The sequence below is a fragment of the Capricornis sumatraensis genome, chromosome 5, assembly GCF_032405125.1.
Source record: "Capricornis sumatraensis isolate serow.1 chromosome 5, serow.2, whole genome shotgun sequence".
In the NCBI taxonomy this organism is placed as follows: Eukaryota; Metazoa; Chordata; class Mammalia; order Artiodactyla; family Bovidae; genus Capricornis; species Capricornis sumatraensis.
Window position 1 is genome coordinate 123,263,955 of NC_091073.1, and position 15,794 is coordinate 123,279,748.

General features: G+C 56.1%; 1 protein-coding gene across 1 annotated transcript in view; it reads right to left on the reverse strand.

Moving 5' to 3' along the window:
* Positions 1-15,794, reverse strand: part of PTPRN2 (protein tyrosine phosphatase receptor type N2) — a 472,364-nt gene that overhangs the window by 53,635 nt on the left and 402,935 nt on the right. The window contains exon 14 of the mRNA XM_068972473.1: positions 6,200-6,347. Coding sequence (XP_068828574.1) covers positions 6,200-6,347 — 148 coding nt within the window. The remainder of the gene's footprint in view (positions 1-6,199; positions 6,348-15,794) is intronic.

Genomic DNA, 15,794 nt, shown 5'->3' on the forward strand with positions numbered 1-15,794 from the left:
TTTCACGGCTGCGTCACCACCTGCAGGTAACCACTGCTGTCAGCTATAAGGATGGGGTCATAGTTATGGAGGAGAAGGTCTTTACTTTTAGGAGACACAGGCTAAACCATTTAGACACACAAAACCCACTTTGAAACAGTTCAGCCAACAATGCAGTAAAGCAGACAGATCACACAAGAAAGGCACAATACTGAGCGGCAGCCATGTGGAGTCCGGCCTGTGCGGATGCAGGCGGTCACCAAATTATGACTTCAGCCTGAGGATCCGAAAACTTTTGCAATAAAAAGTGTGGGGGAAATGATGCCAAGCCGGCTTTCTTTGCAAAGCACCCGCGGGACTAGGTGGCCAGGAGCCCCCCGGGGTCAGGAGGACGGGGGATGACCCTGTCACCCCCGATGCCCTGGCTCGCCTCTGGCTCCCAGTTCCTGGGTGGCAGTGTAAAGGGGACGTTGCACACGTGGCCTTTCTGCTGTGTGGGTGTGTCAGGGCTGCAGGGTGGCGGCAGGCGGGCCGGGGTCAGGCGGGGAGCAGCCATGGGCATGGTCCTTCCGGGTCCGTGCCTTGGGAGGCAGCGCTCTGCATTCATCTCCTTGAATACGATCTCATCAGTGACTCGAAGTCATCTGAAACACGCTTATAAACTGCGCGGACAATGCGGCACGTGATGAGCGGGTGTCAAACTCCCCTAGGCTCTGAACAGGGTGCGTTTATCGGAAGTGAATGGAGTTCAGTGCCGAGTCAGGATGGACGGATGGGGGCTGGGCCCTGTGAGGAGCCCACTGCACGATGAACAGACACTGGGAACGTCTTGGTGGAGGAGACACAGCCCAGCGTGGCCCTCCGAAGGTTGTGATCGGCTGCTCGGGGTGTGGGAACCAGCAGGCGTCCAGGACAGGGCCCAGGCCTGGCCCCCACCCCCGAGGTCCCAGGTCTCTCTGAGCCCCCGAGTCCCCCCAAAGCTGAGACTCTGTGCAGCCTCGGCTGTGAGAGGTGAGATGCGCAGACACCAGGCCACAGGAGGTCGGACGTCTCACGTGTCCAGTGGTCCAGCTTCCAGGAAGGGAGTGGACAGGAAGCAGAAGCTGGACCTGGGTGGCTGAACTTGCAGATGGCCGGCGTGGCCCCCAGCCCGCCAAGCAGCCCCTCTGCTCTGGGGGGCTCCGGGGTGTTGTGCCCTCAGCCCCAGGCCCCACTCCAGAGGCTCTGGCCCTGCAGGGCTCAGCCCCACGAGGAGGCCTGGGAGTGTCTGGAACATGGCCTTCGCCTCTTCTCTGCTTCCCTTAGGAACTGTTCAGTCCCAGGCAGCCCAACCTCTGTGAAGGAAGAAGAAGCCCGCACACGCGCTGCCGCGGGATTTCCTTTTCGGCACCAATGTATCCACGGCCTCCCCCGTCTGGAGGCAGTCACTCAGCTCGTTCTGAGGCCATAAAAGGCGGGGTGAAGAAAGGTCAGCGCGTCAGCAATTTCTCCGGATGCTCCGCTTTCCTGGGCGGCTTCCTCACACGAGAAGAGATCCGGCTCGCTGTCAGATTCAGAATTTCCCACGACTGATCACTACAGGCAAAGCTGGTCACTCAGACGTGACCCCACCAGGATGTTCACTGCAGAGATCCTGCTCAGAGTGGGGAGAAGCGTCAACCCAAGGTTTGCTTGGAAAGAAATTTTCTGTGTGTTTTGAGGGGAGTGGTGCTTTGTCAAGGATGGCGGCTGTGGGTGTATTTTAGACGTTCAGTCCGTGGAAGTGTGAAGTCTTTGCTCACTTTCCTGACATGAGAGTCTCAGATGAGTCCACAGAAACACGCAGGGTGTTCGTCATCGCAGGGCACACAGACAGACTCGAATCCCAGCCCCTTCATCTGTCAGGTGGGGGAGGCCGGGCGGGGTGGGTGGCAGGCCCGGGAGGGGTGGGGGGCAGGCCGGGGAGGGGTGGGGGGCAGGCCGGGGAGGGGAGGGGGGCAGGCCCGGGAGGGGTGGGGGGAAGGCCCGGGAGGGGGAGGGGGGCAGGCCGGAGAAAGGTGGGGGGCAGGCCTGGGAGCTCGGGGATGGCATGCGGCATGCTCAGCCGGCCTCTGTCTTTTTCGTCACACGTGGCTGAAGCTGAAGCTGGTGCCACGGGTGATGCGGCTCCCAAAAAGAGCCGGGCGGGAGTCACTCAGACCCTCCCCCACCCTGTCTGCCAGGTAAGGCCATGGACATGGCTGTGAGCGCATCAGCAGCTACACCCTAAAGGCCACACCTCGAGACACGGCTTCAAGGACCTTCTGTCCATCCTGCATGTCTGCGTCCTTGACTTGACCTTCTCTCTGGTTTCATAGCTAAGTACCCCCGTACCTCCGTGTCTCTCTCTTGAATCACAAACTTTAAGATGGCACACCACCATAGCATCATATTCCTGTCCTCAGCTTGTAAAGAACAGGAATATGAGGGAATATTGCATAATTCTTTTAAAAATGCAAAAAAGAAGCACTTTAAAGCATTTTAAATTCTTTAAACTTCTGAGCTATATAACAGGACCCAGCACAGCACCAGCCAACATCTTGTAAATCTGCCTTCTTCTTTGAAAGACAATTTGTTTGCAGCTAGAACCTCTGGGCTGTCAGGGATGGGAAAGTTGCTTGTCCAGCCACTTTGAACTTCCCACCAACCTGCTGATGGGGACGCAGCGGGTGTCCCAGCCTCAGCTGGACCGAGACGTGGATGGGGTGGAGGGGCGGAGCCCACACGCTGCCCTGGGGGGGGGTCCAGGTGGGTGCCCCGGCTGTGCCCATCAGGGAGTGTGATGGAAGCCCAGCAGCACTCCTGTCTCTTGGGTCGAGGGCGGACGTGGTTGCTGGGGGAGCGTGTCTGACACACGACGGTGTAATGAGCACCCTGACACCCACGTGGTGTAAACATCAGCTTCAGGGGTCAGGGTGCATGGAGGCCCACCCTGTCTACACGCTCTGCTTTGCCACGGACATCGCTGCACGTGCGGAAGGAACAGCCGGACAACACGAAGCAGGTCTCAGGAAGCACCGTTCTCCCTGGCCTGGTGAGACCACCAGGAGTTTAATGCACGCCATCGCCCTAGGGTCCTGCTCGGGGAGGGTGCAGGCTGAGACCTGACCACCGGCTCTCCTTCTGCAAGCTGAGAAGGCGGGAGTGCGGAGGACTGAGCCGGGGATGTGTGTGCGGGATGAGACCCAAATGTCCGGGGAGGCTCCGTCTGCCCACCTGTCTCTGAGGCCAGGGTCTGTGATGGCCACACGGTCAGGAACGGTGGCTTCTGGCTCGCGCCTCCGCGCCGGAGTCTGGCCGAGAAAGCACTTCCTTGTGGAGCCCTGGCTCCAGCCCACTAGCGGGCAGCAGGCCCAAGGCTCCGGTCCGAGGGCTCCCAGGGCCCTGGTCCCCTCGGGGCTGGCCCCCCGCCCCCACTGGAGGCTGAAGACAGGCTGTCCTGCGTCCCTGAGGCCCTGGCCTGTGGACCCACCAGCTGCAGGGCGTGTGGCCCGAAACGTGTAGCGATCTGGTTGGCGCTGCAGGAGGGCGCTTGAGGAAGAGCCTTTGAACTTGAGTGTTTATCGGGTGGCCCCGACAACCAAGGAAACCAGAGGTTTCCACACAGGCTGACCGTCTGCCCCCAACGGCTACTCATCTGGGGTGCCGTGGAATCCCCCACCCAGATCCTCCTCGAGGACAAGGGCCGAGTGTGGTTGGCTGGACATCGCTGTGTCGGCCAGCAGTCCTCAGTGCTCAGTTCAGTTCCATCGCTCAGTCGTGTCTGACTCTTTGTGACCCCACATACTTCAGCACTCCAGGCCTCCCTGTCCATCACCAACTCTCGGAGTAATGTCTCTGCTTTTTAATATGCTGTCTAGGTTGGTCATAACTTCTCTTCCAAGGAGCAAGCATCTTTTAATTTCATGGCTGTAGTCACCATCTGCAGTGATTTTGGAGCCCAAAAAGATAAAAATAAAGATAAAAGATAAAGTCTGTCACTGTTTCCACTGTTGCCCCATCTATTTGCCATGAAGTGATGGGACTGGATGCCGTGATCTTAGCCGTGATGTTAGCCGGATACCATGAATGTGGAGCTTTAGGCCAACTTTTTCACTCTCCTCTTTCACTTTCATCAAGAGACTCTTTAGTTCTTCTTCGCTTTCTGCCGTAAGGGTGGTGTCATCTGCATATCTGAGGTTACTGATATATTGATATTTCTTGGCGCACAGCAGGTACTTAAATATCTGTTTGTTATTTGCTTTCCTTCTAAATATAAACCACAAATTGCAATGGCCCCTATTTTTGGAGCTCTTTTGGGAAAAGCCCTTCAGACATCACAGAGCTGGTCTGAACACCAACTAAACTGTTAGGAAAACCTTACACCTAGAAGCGTGTTAAGATTTTCATAGCAGTGTGCCATTCCCGGGCTTGGGTCCACAGCCACACAGGTGCGTGTCTTGGCGCTCCCTGTCCTGTGAGCAGGGAGTGTGTCGCTGCCATTGCCCACGAGCCGGAGTGTCGGCCACTGTGCCCCCGGGCAGGCGGGCAGCAGGGGTGGGCTCCTGCCCTTGGGTGGCACCGCCTGGCCCCCTGGCTCCCAGTGCAGGGTGGAGGCTGTGTCCCCGCGAGGGCTCTGGTCTTCCCTGAGACCTGAGTGGCTTTGCTGAGCCCTCAGACACCTCAGCCCACAAAGTACGTGCTGTCACGTCTGAAGTCTGCCAGAATCCCTCCTGCCCTCCACCGCAAACTCACTCCACGCACGCAAGTCACTCATCACGTGAAGCTGGCGCTTACGTCAGACACTTTGCTCACAACACACGTCAGACTCCCGCCCCCACAGGGGGTGTGTATTAATTGCAGACCACGCCCCCCCCAACCCCAGCCTGGAACCTGCTGGAACATGGGAGGCTGGAGCATCTCCAGATAGTGGCGGAAGGCAGGAACAGCCGGGTGGGAGACGCGCATTCAGCCCGCACAGCCCTTCACGCCCCCGGGGGCCTCTGCCCCTGCAGTCGCCTGTTGGCTCACACAACGTCAGAGAGACGGAGGGCTGGCATCTCCCCGTGTCCCCTCTCTTGGCAGCGACTCCTGCGAGGCAGCAGGTGCCCAGCGATGCCGGGGACACACGTCTGCTCCTCGCATAGCCTGCCCGGCCTGCAAGACTGCCTCACTGTCCCCACAGCCCTGAGAGTCCAAGGGGGACGGTGTGACCCCCAGGACAGGGCAGGACGAGGCTCCAGGCGCTTGGAACCGAGCCCGAGTCCAGAGCGATAGCAGCAGCAAAGCCTGAGCTTGCTGGCATCTACCTGTGCCCACCCCCACCAGCGCACCTCCAGGACCGAGTGGGGCTCGCAGGGCGCCGGGCACGGAATCCAAAATACAACACAAACGAACTTACAAAACAGGGAAGGACACAGAGACACAGAAAACAAACTGATGGTTGGCTACCAAAGGGGAGGCCGGGAAGGGGTGACAGGAGTTTGGGGTCAACACACACTCACTTCTATATATAAAGCAGATACACAACAAGCTCCTACTGCGCAGCTCGGGGAACTATACTCAATATTCGGTAATAACCTCAGTGAAAAGAATCTGAAAAAGGACATGGGTGTGTGTGTCACGGAGTCACTTTGCTGTACACCTGAAACTAACGCAACATTAAATCAACTCTACGCCAAAAAAAAAAAAGTGAAAGGACCGTTTGTCGGCAGAGCGTGTAGGTAGGAGGAGGGAGGGCTCTGTAGCCCGATGAGCCCTGGAGGAGACCTTGGATCCCCGCCGCTCCCCGGAGCCCGAGGCGCGTCCAGGTGAGCACCGCCGGGCCCGCCCCCGCTCCCCCCCAGCCGGGCCGTACGTTCAGGTGAGCACCGCCTGAACACTGCCGGGCCCGCCCCCCGCCCCCGGCCCCCCGCCCCCGGCCCCCCGCCCCCGGAGCCGGCAGCGATTACAGGTGAGCACCGCCGGCCCGCCCCCCGCCCCCGAGGCGGGCGGTAGGTACAGGAGAGCACTGCCTGAACACTGCCGGGCCGCCCTCCGCCCCGGAGCCGGGCAGCGATTACAGGTGAGCACTGCCGGCCCGCCCCCCGCCCCCGAGGCGGGCGGTAGGTACAGGAGAGCACTGCCTGAACACTGCCGGGCCGCCCTCCGCCCCGGAGCCGGGCAGCGATTACAGGTGAGCACTGCCGGCCCGCCCCCCGCCCCCGAGCCGGGCAGTACGTACAGGTGAGCACCGCGGGGCAGCGGTTCTTCGGCAGGTTCTCTTCCCTCTGGGCCACGAGCGAGCTGTTGGGCTCGGCCTGGTAGGCACACAGCGCCTCCCACTCCTTCTCCAGGCGGTTCTTGTTCTTCAGGTGGTCCTCCATGTAGGCCTGGAACAGAGAGCGAGCGTCGGCAGGGCTGCCCGCGGGGGCGTGGGCCCGGGGGCGGCCCCAGGCGGAGCCCACGCTCCACCTGCGCGGAGGGGGCGGGGCGGGCTGGCACCGCGGCGGGGAAGGGGGCCGGGCACGAAGCAGACAGCAGACGTGGCGGGGGCGTGCGTCCCGCGTCGCAGGGCAGGGAGCCTGGGCCAAGCCCTCGCTGGGGCTGCTGACCTCGCTCCCACCTCTGTTTGCACAGAAGTCGTTTTCCTTATAACAGGCCGGCTTCTCTGAACCCACCAGGGGGATGCAGTTTGCTCTGATGGGCGCAGTGTTACGTGGCCGTTAGTGTTAAAAAACAAAACCCCAAACACAAACCAAATATCTGACCCTCATCTGCTCTGATCTTAATTTTTCCAGGCACCTGCCTTTGGGCAGGGACACAGGAGAGGTGGACGGGCAAACAGGCCTCCGGAACATTCCCTCCACAGACTCCGGAGCTGGTCTTGTCCACCCACCTTATTGGTCTGTTTAGTCCAGAGATGACCACAGTTTTAAGGAAAAGAATTTCAAAGGACTGACCCAGGTGGTTTGATTGGGCCCAAAGGAAATAGTCTCATCTTCCAACGTCTTGCTTGTGGATTTTCAAATATGTCCACACAGCAAAATGAAACACACACACGTGTGCACACACGGAGCCAGGTGCCTGGTCAGGCACTCCAATGTCTGGCCAAGATTTACACCTCTTCCACGCCCACCCTGATCCCTCTGTCGGCCCCTTCGTCTGCTCAGTCCAGCAACCACCACTCCAGTGACCACCACTGTCCTTGGCTGCCCCGCCTCATTGGCACCCCCCCAGGGGACAGACGGGCACGTGAAAAGGAAGGAAGCCCACCAGACGGGCGGGCTGAGATCTCAGTAAAGTGCGGAGTATAGCCGACCTGCACTGCTTTGTATCACTCACTTAGCAAACACTTACTCTGCCCATGTTGGTCCGACTGGTGTGTGTATCAGTGAGTGTGCGCTGAGCCAGCGTGTGGAGGCCGGGCGCCCGAGGGCACCGCTCCAGGGGAGGGCTCACGCTCCGGGTTGCCTGGCCCAGCCGAGGTGCCCCTGGGCTGTAGCTCTGGGAGGGCCAGTGACGAGGCCCTGGGCTATTATCACACGTCCCTCGATCCCCTGCTACAGCCACTGAGGGGACCAGCGGATGGCCTTTCGTGCAGATGACCAAGGACTGTGACCGTGAACCCTCTTCAGGGACAGACCGTGAACCTAGTAGCTCGCCCTCGTGCGGAAAAGCAGCATCACGGCAGTTCTAAGCCCACCGCCCGACACGGCCCTTGGGCTTCAGGAAAGGAATTTCAAAGGACTGGCCCAGGTGGTCTGATTGGGCCCAAAGGAAACAGTCTCACCTTCCGACGTCTTGCTTCTGGGTTTTCACATATGACCACACAGCAAAATGAAACATCTTTAAAGAAGCAACTTTAGGGCACAGTCCAGAAAACGTACACCACACACTGCTTTCTTCGGGGACAATCATCATGGAACATCACATACATATTTTTTGTACCGAAGTTACTCTAAAAAGGGTGACATTTTTCCACGACACAGTACTTAAATCTGTGTAAATACTGACCAGCTTATTACCTTGCCTAAATTGTGGTGTGTGCGGAGGTCCCTGGAAGGAGGGGGAGTTCTGGGTAAGTGTATAGTCTCCGTGCTTCTGGGGTTACTTTTCCCAAGACTGGTTAATGTACAGTCTTACTCATGGGCGGAAAACGGTTTCTGGCAAAATGATTCGGGATCCTCACTTTTCTTTGGAAAATGCTGTTCACGAAGCCCATCAAGGAAGAATGAGCTTTTTTCTGAGAGCCGCCGTTTTGTAGAAGCCATGTGGGGAGTTGCTGGTTCTCTCCTGTCACAGTAGCTCAAGGTTGTGTCCAACTTTTTGTGACCCCACGGACTGTATGGAGCCCACCAGGCTCCTCTGTCCATGGGATTCCCCAGGCGACAACAGTGGAGTGGGTAGCCCTTTCCTTCTCCAGGGGATCTTCCTGACCCAGGGGTCCAACCAGGCTCTCCTGCATTGCAGGCAGGTTCTTCACTGCTTGAGCGATCGGGGAAGCCCCAAATGAGCTCCTTTCAATAAAGCATGACGGACTCTAAAATGATGAGCCTTGGAAGGCTTAATCCGATCTCAAATGTTGTCTGCAAAAGGGGCCTCATGCTCGAGCCCACGAACAGCAACTACTGCACCGGTGCGCCCGAGCCCGCGCGCCGCCACGGAAGCGACCGCGGTGAGGGCTCCGGCTCCCGCAGCTGGGAGAGCCCGAGCGCAGCCAGAAGGGAAAACGAGGGAAAGAGAAGCAAACACCGAGGCAGAGCGTTCCTCCCCTCGGCGTGCACGGCCGCAGTCACCCGTGCTCGCCCTGCTCTGGCCGTCTCAGCGGATCTGTTCTGAGCGTCTCTGTTAGTATCTTTACAGAGCGTCGCTCACCGGAATAAACGGATATAATTCCCATCCACGTCTGAGGAGCCTTGGCTCCCTACGCTTGTGGATCCGATGCTTTGCTTCTGAGACATGGGAGTGGGTTTCACATTCTGTGGGGAAGCGAGGCTTTGGTCGTAGAAGAATGAGTTTTACACAAAAACAAAACCTGCCGCCATGACTCAATACCATGAGGCCCCTTCTTTTCAAGATGTGAGAACAGGTGGAGGGGTCCTCCCCAGACACAGTCGGCTCCTGGAATAACTAGGTGAGTGAGCATGAAATTTACACACTCTGTGTGCTCCTCCCCGACTGTAGGTGTTCTAAAAGCTGACACTTAAAATGCTTTCATTTAATGTGTGTGCGCGCGGGTGTACGTGCGCGTGCATGTACGTGTGTGCGTACGTGTGTCCGTGCGGGTACACGTGTGCGCGTGCGTGTACGTGTGTGTGCATGTACGTGTGTGTGTGGGGGGACAGTGGGTATGGCAGGAGGGCTTGGTTTAAAAGAAACGGTACCTTTTTATTCCGTAAACAGCACATGCAGGAAAGGACAGAAAGTGGAGGCAAGCAGCGTGAAAGCAGAAGCTGCTGACAGCCCCCCGCCCCGAGCGAAGCCATGGGCTGTGGTGGCTTGCCACCGTCCTTGGCACACGCGTGGGCTGCCTTTTGCTGTTGCTATTGTTTTTCTGTCCTGACAGCTGCTGCCTAGGCCTTGGACGACATCAGTACTACGGGGTTTTCTCACTTGAGCTGAAACGATGCTGAGACGGGGGTCTCCCAGCCGCACCATCCTGCCGCCTCCTCCGCTTCCTCCCTCAGGCCCCGTCCGGTTCCTCCACAGGCGGGACTGTGGTCACAACACCACCTGCTCCAAACGCCGCCCCTGGTGCCCCGACAGCCTGTGCGCTGTCCAGACTTCATGCCACCAGCCTGCCACGCTGGCCCAGCAGGAACACTTGCCCGCGTGAACTCGTTCCCCGTCACCGTCACTCTCCACACTTCACGCCGATTCTGCCGTGAACCCACCCAGACGTCCAGGTCAGCGCAGACGCCACCTCCTCCTTCAGGCTCGTCCCTGCCCCGACCTTCCTTTCCCACCACCCACTCCCCACATCGGATACTCACTGCTGTAAAACCTGCGTCTCTGCGACGCGAATCCTGTTCTGCTTTGTGGGTGCCAGGCCCTCCATCCTCTCGTGAGAGTACCTGTTCCAGGCTGCAGCCCGTGCTGTGTGCACTTAGCACAGAGTCAGTGTTTGCTAAATGACTGACGCAATCTGGGAACCTGTGTGTTGTTTCCCAGTTGCTAAGTCACGTCCAGCTCTGCAACCCCATGGACTGCAGCACACCAGGCTTCCCTGTGCATCACCATCTCCCAGAGTTTGCTCATTCGTGTCCATTGAATCAGTGATACTGTCTAACCGTCTCATCCTCTGTCGTCCCGTTCTCCTGCCCTCAATCTTTCCCAGCATCAGGGTCTTTTCCAGTGAGTCGGCTCTTCGCATCAGGTGGCCAGAGTACTGGAGCTTCAGCTTCAGCATCAGTCCTTCCAATGAATATGCAGGGTTGCTTTCCTTTAGGATGGACTGGTTTGATCTCTCTGCACAAATCCAAGGACTGGTGCAATGGACTCTCAAGAGTCTTCTCCAGCACCACAGATTGGAGTAATTTGTATTACTTCAGTTGTATGTTGATAACTGGCAATCCAAAATTTTTGCCATCAAATCTAAAACTTGGAAGAACCGCCCCCCAAAGTACCATAAGGACTTTGGGATGTTTCATTAAATATTTCCTGCTGCCTTCTTCCTTTCTGAGTTACCCAAGGAACATCCATACAGTTCATGTCGAATGTTCCTGTGACAATCTCAAGGTCTCACAGGTTTGGAGGCATGGCCAGAGTTCAGAAAGGTCTTCTCCCAGTCTCCCCCGCTGTTTGATCTTAACCCCCTTCAGCATCCGGGTCTGTGGTGTCCCTGTGGGTCACTTCTGTGGACCTCGTGCCCTGGGTGAGCAGCCTCGTTAGGGAGGTGCTGTGCGCGGTCCCACTGTAAGGAACCTGTCTTCCCCACGGGTGGTGAGCTCCTGGGGCGTAGGGACCTGTCCTACACCAACACCATCACCCGCACAGAGGAAGCTCTGGGTACATAGAGCAGAGCATGGGTCACCAGCCCTGGAGCCGGGCTGGCCAAGTGAGGGAGACCCCCCACCACTTGGAAGACTCCAGTCAAGTGCAGAGTCAGGGCTCAGCACCCGTTGGCTCAACTTGAAGAGCTTAGATAGTTGAGACAGCTACTGCAGTTCGGAAGGGTCCTTTGGAAGCAAGTCTTTAATCCTGAAGAGTTGCTCAGTACGCTCCCCTGGACGTGGGTTCTGGCCGGCTCTGGGCTTATGGGAATTGTGTTCCCAAAAGCCTGGGTCCATCAGGGGAACTTCACTCGGGTTGAGTTCAGGTAACTCCTGAGTGCAAAGGTTTCTAAAATCTTGAATTGTGGTACTTTCTAAGAGCCTAGGTTTGAAGCACTTGCATAGAAGATAATCTCCAGATCAAACCATTCATGGAAAAAAGTCTTGGGCTTTCAGAATATGGGTTTTCTACATCTGCAGTCAAGCTGGCTGACACTGACCTCTTGAGCCTTGACCACATGACGTTACCATGAGGACGGCTTTCACAGGACCTAGTTCATGAGATACTGACTCAATCTAAGGTGTTCCTCTTTAATCTTCCTCGTATTTCTGACTTTAACCTTCCAGTTCCCGAGCTCACATGCCCTTTTCTGGCCCACATAATTAGACTGTTTGGATAGGAAAACGACCAACAGTTTCTGGGCCACGAGGACCACGTGCCACGAAACAACTTTTTAGGAAATGCTCTCCAGATGTTGGAAAAACCAGCTGGCTTCCACACTTAATAGAATCAGTTCACACAGAATCTCGAACCTTTGGGACAAAAGTTTCTGCATTATAACGTGGAGACGTACGTCCACAGTTTGTTAATATCGCCCCAGTATTTTTTGCATGGTTTTCTGATCAAATTGTCAACACCTTCCGGTCAAGAAAGTGATTCCTAAGAATATGGAGCGTCTGGGATACTTTGGAGTATAAAAGAGTTTTGTTAATAATCATAGGCACATATTAAAAAAATAATCACAGGCACACTTTTGTATCTTTGGGAAGTTAATTTTACCATCACTCTCAGAGCCTTTGTGAATGCCTAAGGGAGTTTTCCAATAGGAAGGCAACTTTAATAAAACAGAGAAGGCCGTGAGCTTGATTTCAAAAAACTTCTTAATGATGTAATAAACAAAAAGGTTTGGTCCCCACACAGAGACTTTTTGGGCAAACCATCTAATTTTACTTACCCTTAATATACTGACACGCAAAAGTGGGAATTCTAGTACATATTTCTAAGGTAGTTTGGGGCTTGGCCGAGTTAATATATGAATTATACTTTGTGACTATAAACTATATACAGATGGAGAAGATGGTGTTTCTCATTAGAGAGCATCTTAACGTCTCTTCCATACTCTGTGACCACAGTGTTCTGGGAACACTATCATTACCTAATGAAATACAGTATGTTAAGTCTCCACGGACAGCAGCTGCCAACTGCCGCCTGAGCACAGGAGGGGGAATCACAGAGGCGTTGCTGCTACGAAGCCACCGTGGCTGTGGTCAGCCCTCCTGACACTGTTAAGGAGACGAGACGCGGCATCCCCAAGCACCCTGGTCATGGTTTCAGTGCTGCTTCCAATTCACCAGGGAGGGTGGTCCTTCTACCCAGCCCACCGCCTCCTCACAGCATGGGTCAGGGTGGACCCTCGAGCTCCTCCCCACTGCGCGCTTCTTATCGCTGGCTTCAGATGGAGGTGTCATGAGCCAGTCTTGAGGCGCCACTGGGAATGCCAGTTTAGAGACCTGACGCTGAGCTGCCGATTTCTGGGCAGAAAGAGCTGGTGATGCCATGTGGGACTGTGACCTGGCACCTCAGATATGTCAGGATCTGGACTGTTTCACCAGCACTGTTTTACCAGCGTTGATATCAAGGGTCAGGGTCCAGGGTCACAAGGAAAGAATCCCAGTTGCTAAAATCATCTACTTCACCACAACACGACTAGCTCAATTTGTCTTCGTCAAACAGCAACAAGCCAGCACTTTCCTCATGAAACAGAATATCCATTGGAAGGACTGATGCTGAAGCTGCAATCCTTTGGCCACCTGATGCCAAGAGCCAACTCATTGGAAAAGACCCTGATGCTGGGAAAGTTTGAGGGCAGGGGGAGAAGGGGACGACAGAGGATGAGATGGTTGGATGGCATCACTGGCTTGATGGACATGAGTTTGAGCAAGCTCTGGGAGAGTGAAGGACAGGGAAGCCTGGTGTGGTTGGGCATGACTTAGCAACTGAACAGCAACAGAACAAGCCAGCATCTGTGGCCCTAAGGGCTTTGGACTGTGACTGCTCCAAGGAGAGCCGAGGGCTCTCGGCTCCCTGGCCCCCAGGCCGTCCTCCGTGCTGCAGGAGTGTTGCTGCCCACCTGTGAACGCTGGGAGGACGGGCCTGGAGACCTGTGCGAGTTGGTCCGAATCTAGCCCACAGAGCTGGGATCCTGGCAGATCCCGGCTGCCAAAGTGCTTGACCAAACCGACATGGAGTGGTCACGAGAGCCTGGGTGAACAGTGCGGTTTTAGTTCTGGTAAAAGCCACAGAAATGATGTCCCTTAGGCATCTCTTACCACCACCAGTGGGGCTTCCCAGGTGGTCCGGGGGTGAGGAGTCCATTTGCCGATACAGAGGTTGCAGGAGACGCGGGTTCGATCCCCGGGTCGGGAAGATCCCCTGGAGAAGGGAGTGGCACCCCACTCCAGGATTCTTGCCTGGAGAAGCCCATGGACAGAGGAGCCTGGCGGGTGACAGTCCATGGGGTCGCAAAGAGTCAGACACGACTGAGCGACGGAGCCCGCGTGCTTGTACCACCAGCAATGGGAGGGTAACATCCTGAAAGGGGCAAGAGGACTTACTAAAGATAATGATGAAAATAAGCTTTTAACACAAAATTTGGAAGCTTTTAACACAAAAAACTAGAACTTATAAGGAGGGTGGACCATTGCTAAAACCTAGCAAACTCTAAGGTCCCGTTGACTTCATGTCACAATGATCAGTACACACGGAAACCACTCATGTCGGCGCAAACCCATGTCTGCACACATCTCTGGAGACTCCTGTGGCTCTGCGGGTCTTCAGACACGAAACCAGTAGAGGCTGTCCCAGTGAAAGTCCATTTCACAGTGACACTGCTGGAAACAAGCTTCTGCCAGAGGAGGGTGTCGTGAGGGAGGCTGGGGTTTTGGGAGATCCAGTCATTGCTCGGAAAGCTTTGTCTCTATTCTCTCCTGCTCTGCATGCATGCGCGCAGTCACGCCCAACTCTGTGACCCCCTGGACCGGAGCCCGCCAGGCTCCTCTGTCCACAGGATTCTCCAGGCAAGGACACTGGAGTGGGTAGCCATTCCCTTCTCCACGGGGTCTTCCCGACCCAGGGATTGAGCCCACATCCCCTGCACTGGCAGGCGGGCTCTTAACCACTGGGCCACCTGGGAAGCTGGTATGGGTGACACAACAGCAATCAGACCGTTAAAGGTTGGAGCTTTAAGATCAGATGGAATCAGATGCAGGCTTTTAACAGCAAGGAGGCAGCTGGTTCTGCTGCCATTTGGGGAGATGATGACCTTTCTCCCTTAAAAATAAACATGGTCACCTGTCTTTGTTAATGCATTAAAGGAAGACATGTATGCTGAATGTCTAAATTCCAAAAGTAAGACATTTACGTTCTGAGCAAAAAAGATGAAAGGAGAAACGTGGGGCCAGCTGTCCGGGCTCCGCCCACACGCACACAGATGCGGGCACGGGAACCTGCTGGATCAGGAGGGTGTTGTGTCTGCCGTAGGTGCCACATCTGGCCTAACTCGAATGGCATTTGCTGATACTATGCGTCAGGCAGGCCGAGACATTCGGAGTTAGAAACTCAAAGTAGCCTGTTCCAGCCCAAGGGAGGGCGGATGCGGTTAGGCGAGCAGAGGGTACTTCTGCTGTTTCTTAGCTTAGGAAAGATTTGCTTGAAATGGGAGTCACAAACCATACAATCAAGCGTATTCAAACTGCCATCTGACTCCAGGGACAATAACCTCACTGGAACCTCCGGACACGGCCGGCACCCTCCTCCCAGCAAGTTCTCACCCCTGCCCCACCCGCCCAGTCTCACCTGCCGAGGGACGAAGGGTCTCACCGGACAGTTACACACGCTGTTTTATCTCCTTCAACCCGGGAACTTAAAGTGCAGCGCAGCCACACACGCATCCCACTAGAGAAAGGGAACACGCAGGGACCCAGACCAGGCGGCTCAGCGCGCGGCCCTGTGCTGGCCACGGGGGCTCACTCGGGAAAAGCCCGCATGACTTGGAATCCAGCCCCTGGGCTGCGTGTGCAAAGCCTGAGGGAGCCCCATCGGAGAGAGGAATTAGGAAGGAGGAATGAAAGCCCGTTCCCGCGGCCTTTCCTCTTTCTGTTACACTTTCAGTATCGCCGCCGGGGAAACCCGTTTTTGGGGAGGGGACGTTCGCACAGGAGCTCGCAGGGGGCAGCGCGCCTCCTTTATCCTGGTGAGCTGGGAAGAGGACAAAAGCCTGACACTGACCAGCAAAAGCATCGAGCATGCGCAGCAGAGGTGGCCTCACCAACATGTGTGAATCAAGGCTGTTTCCCCCCAGTCCTCCCCTGAAAGCTCTGTTTCTCAGGCCGAGCTGTTTTGAAGATGGAATGGAATCTCGGCAGGCCCAGCGACCCCGAAAGCTGTTCTCAGGCTGTCTCAGCGAGACTTAGAATCGAGCTCCCCGTTCTGATGTGGTGACCAACCTGACTGTGCAATGGTAGGGATGTTAAATTGTTAAAACAGTGCTGAGAAGTTCACATGGT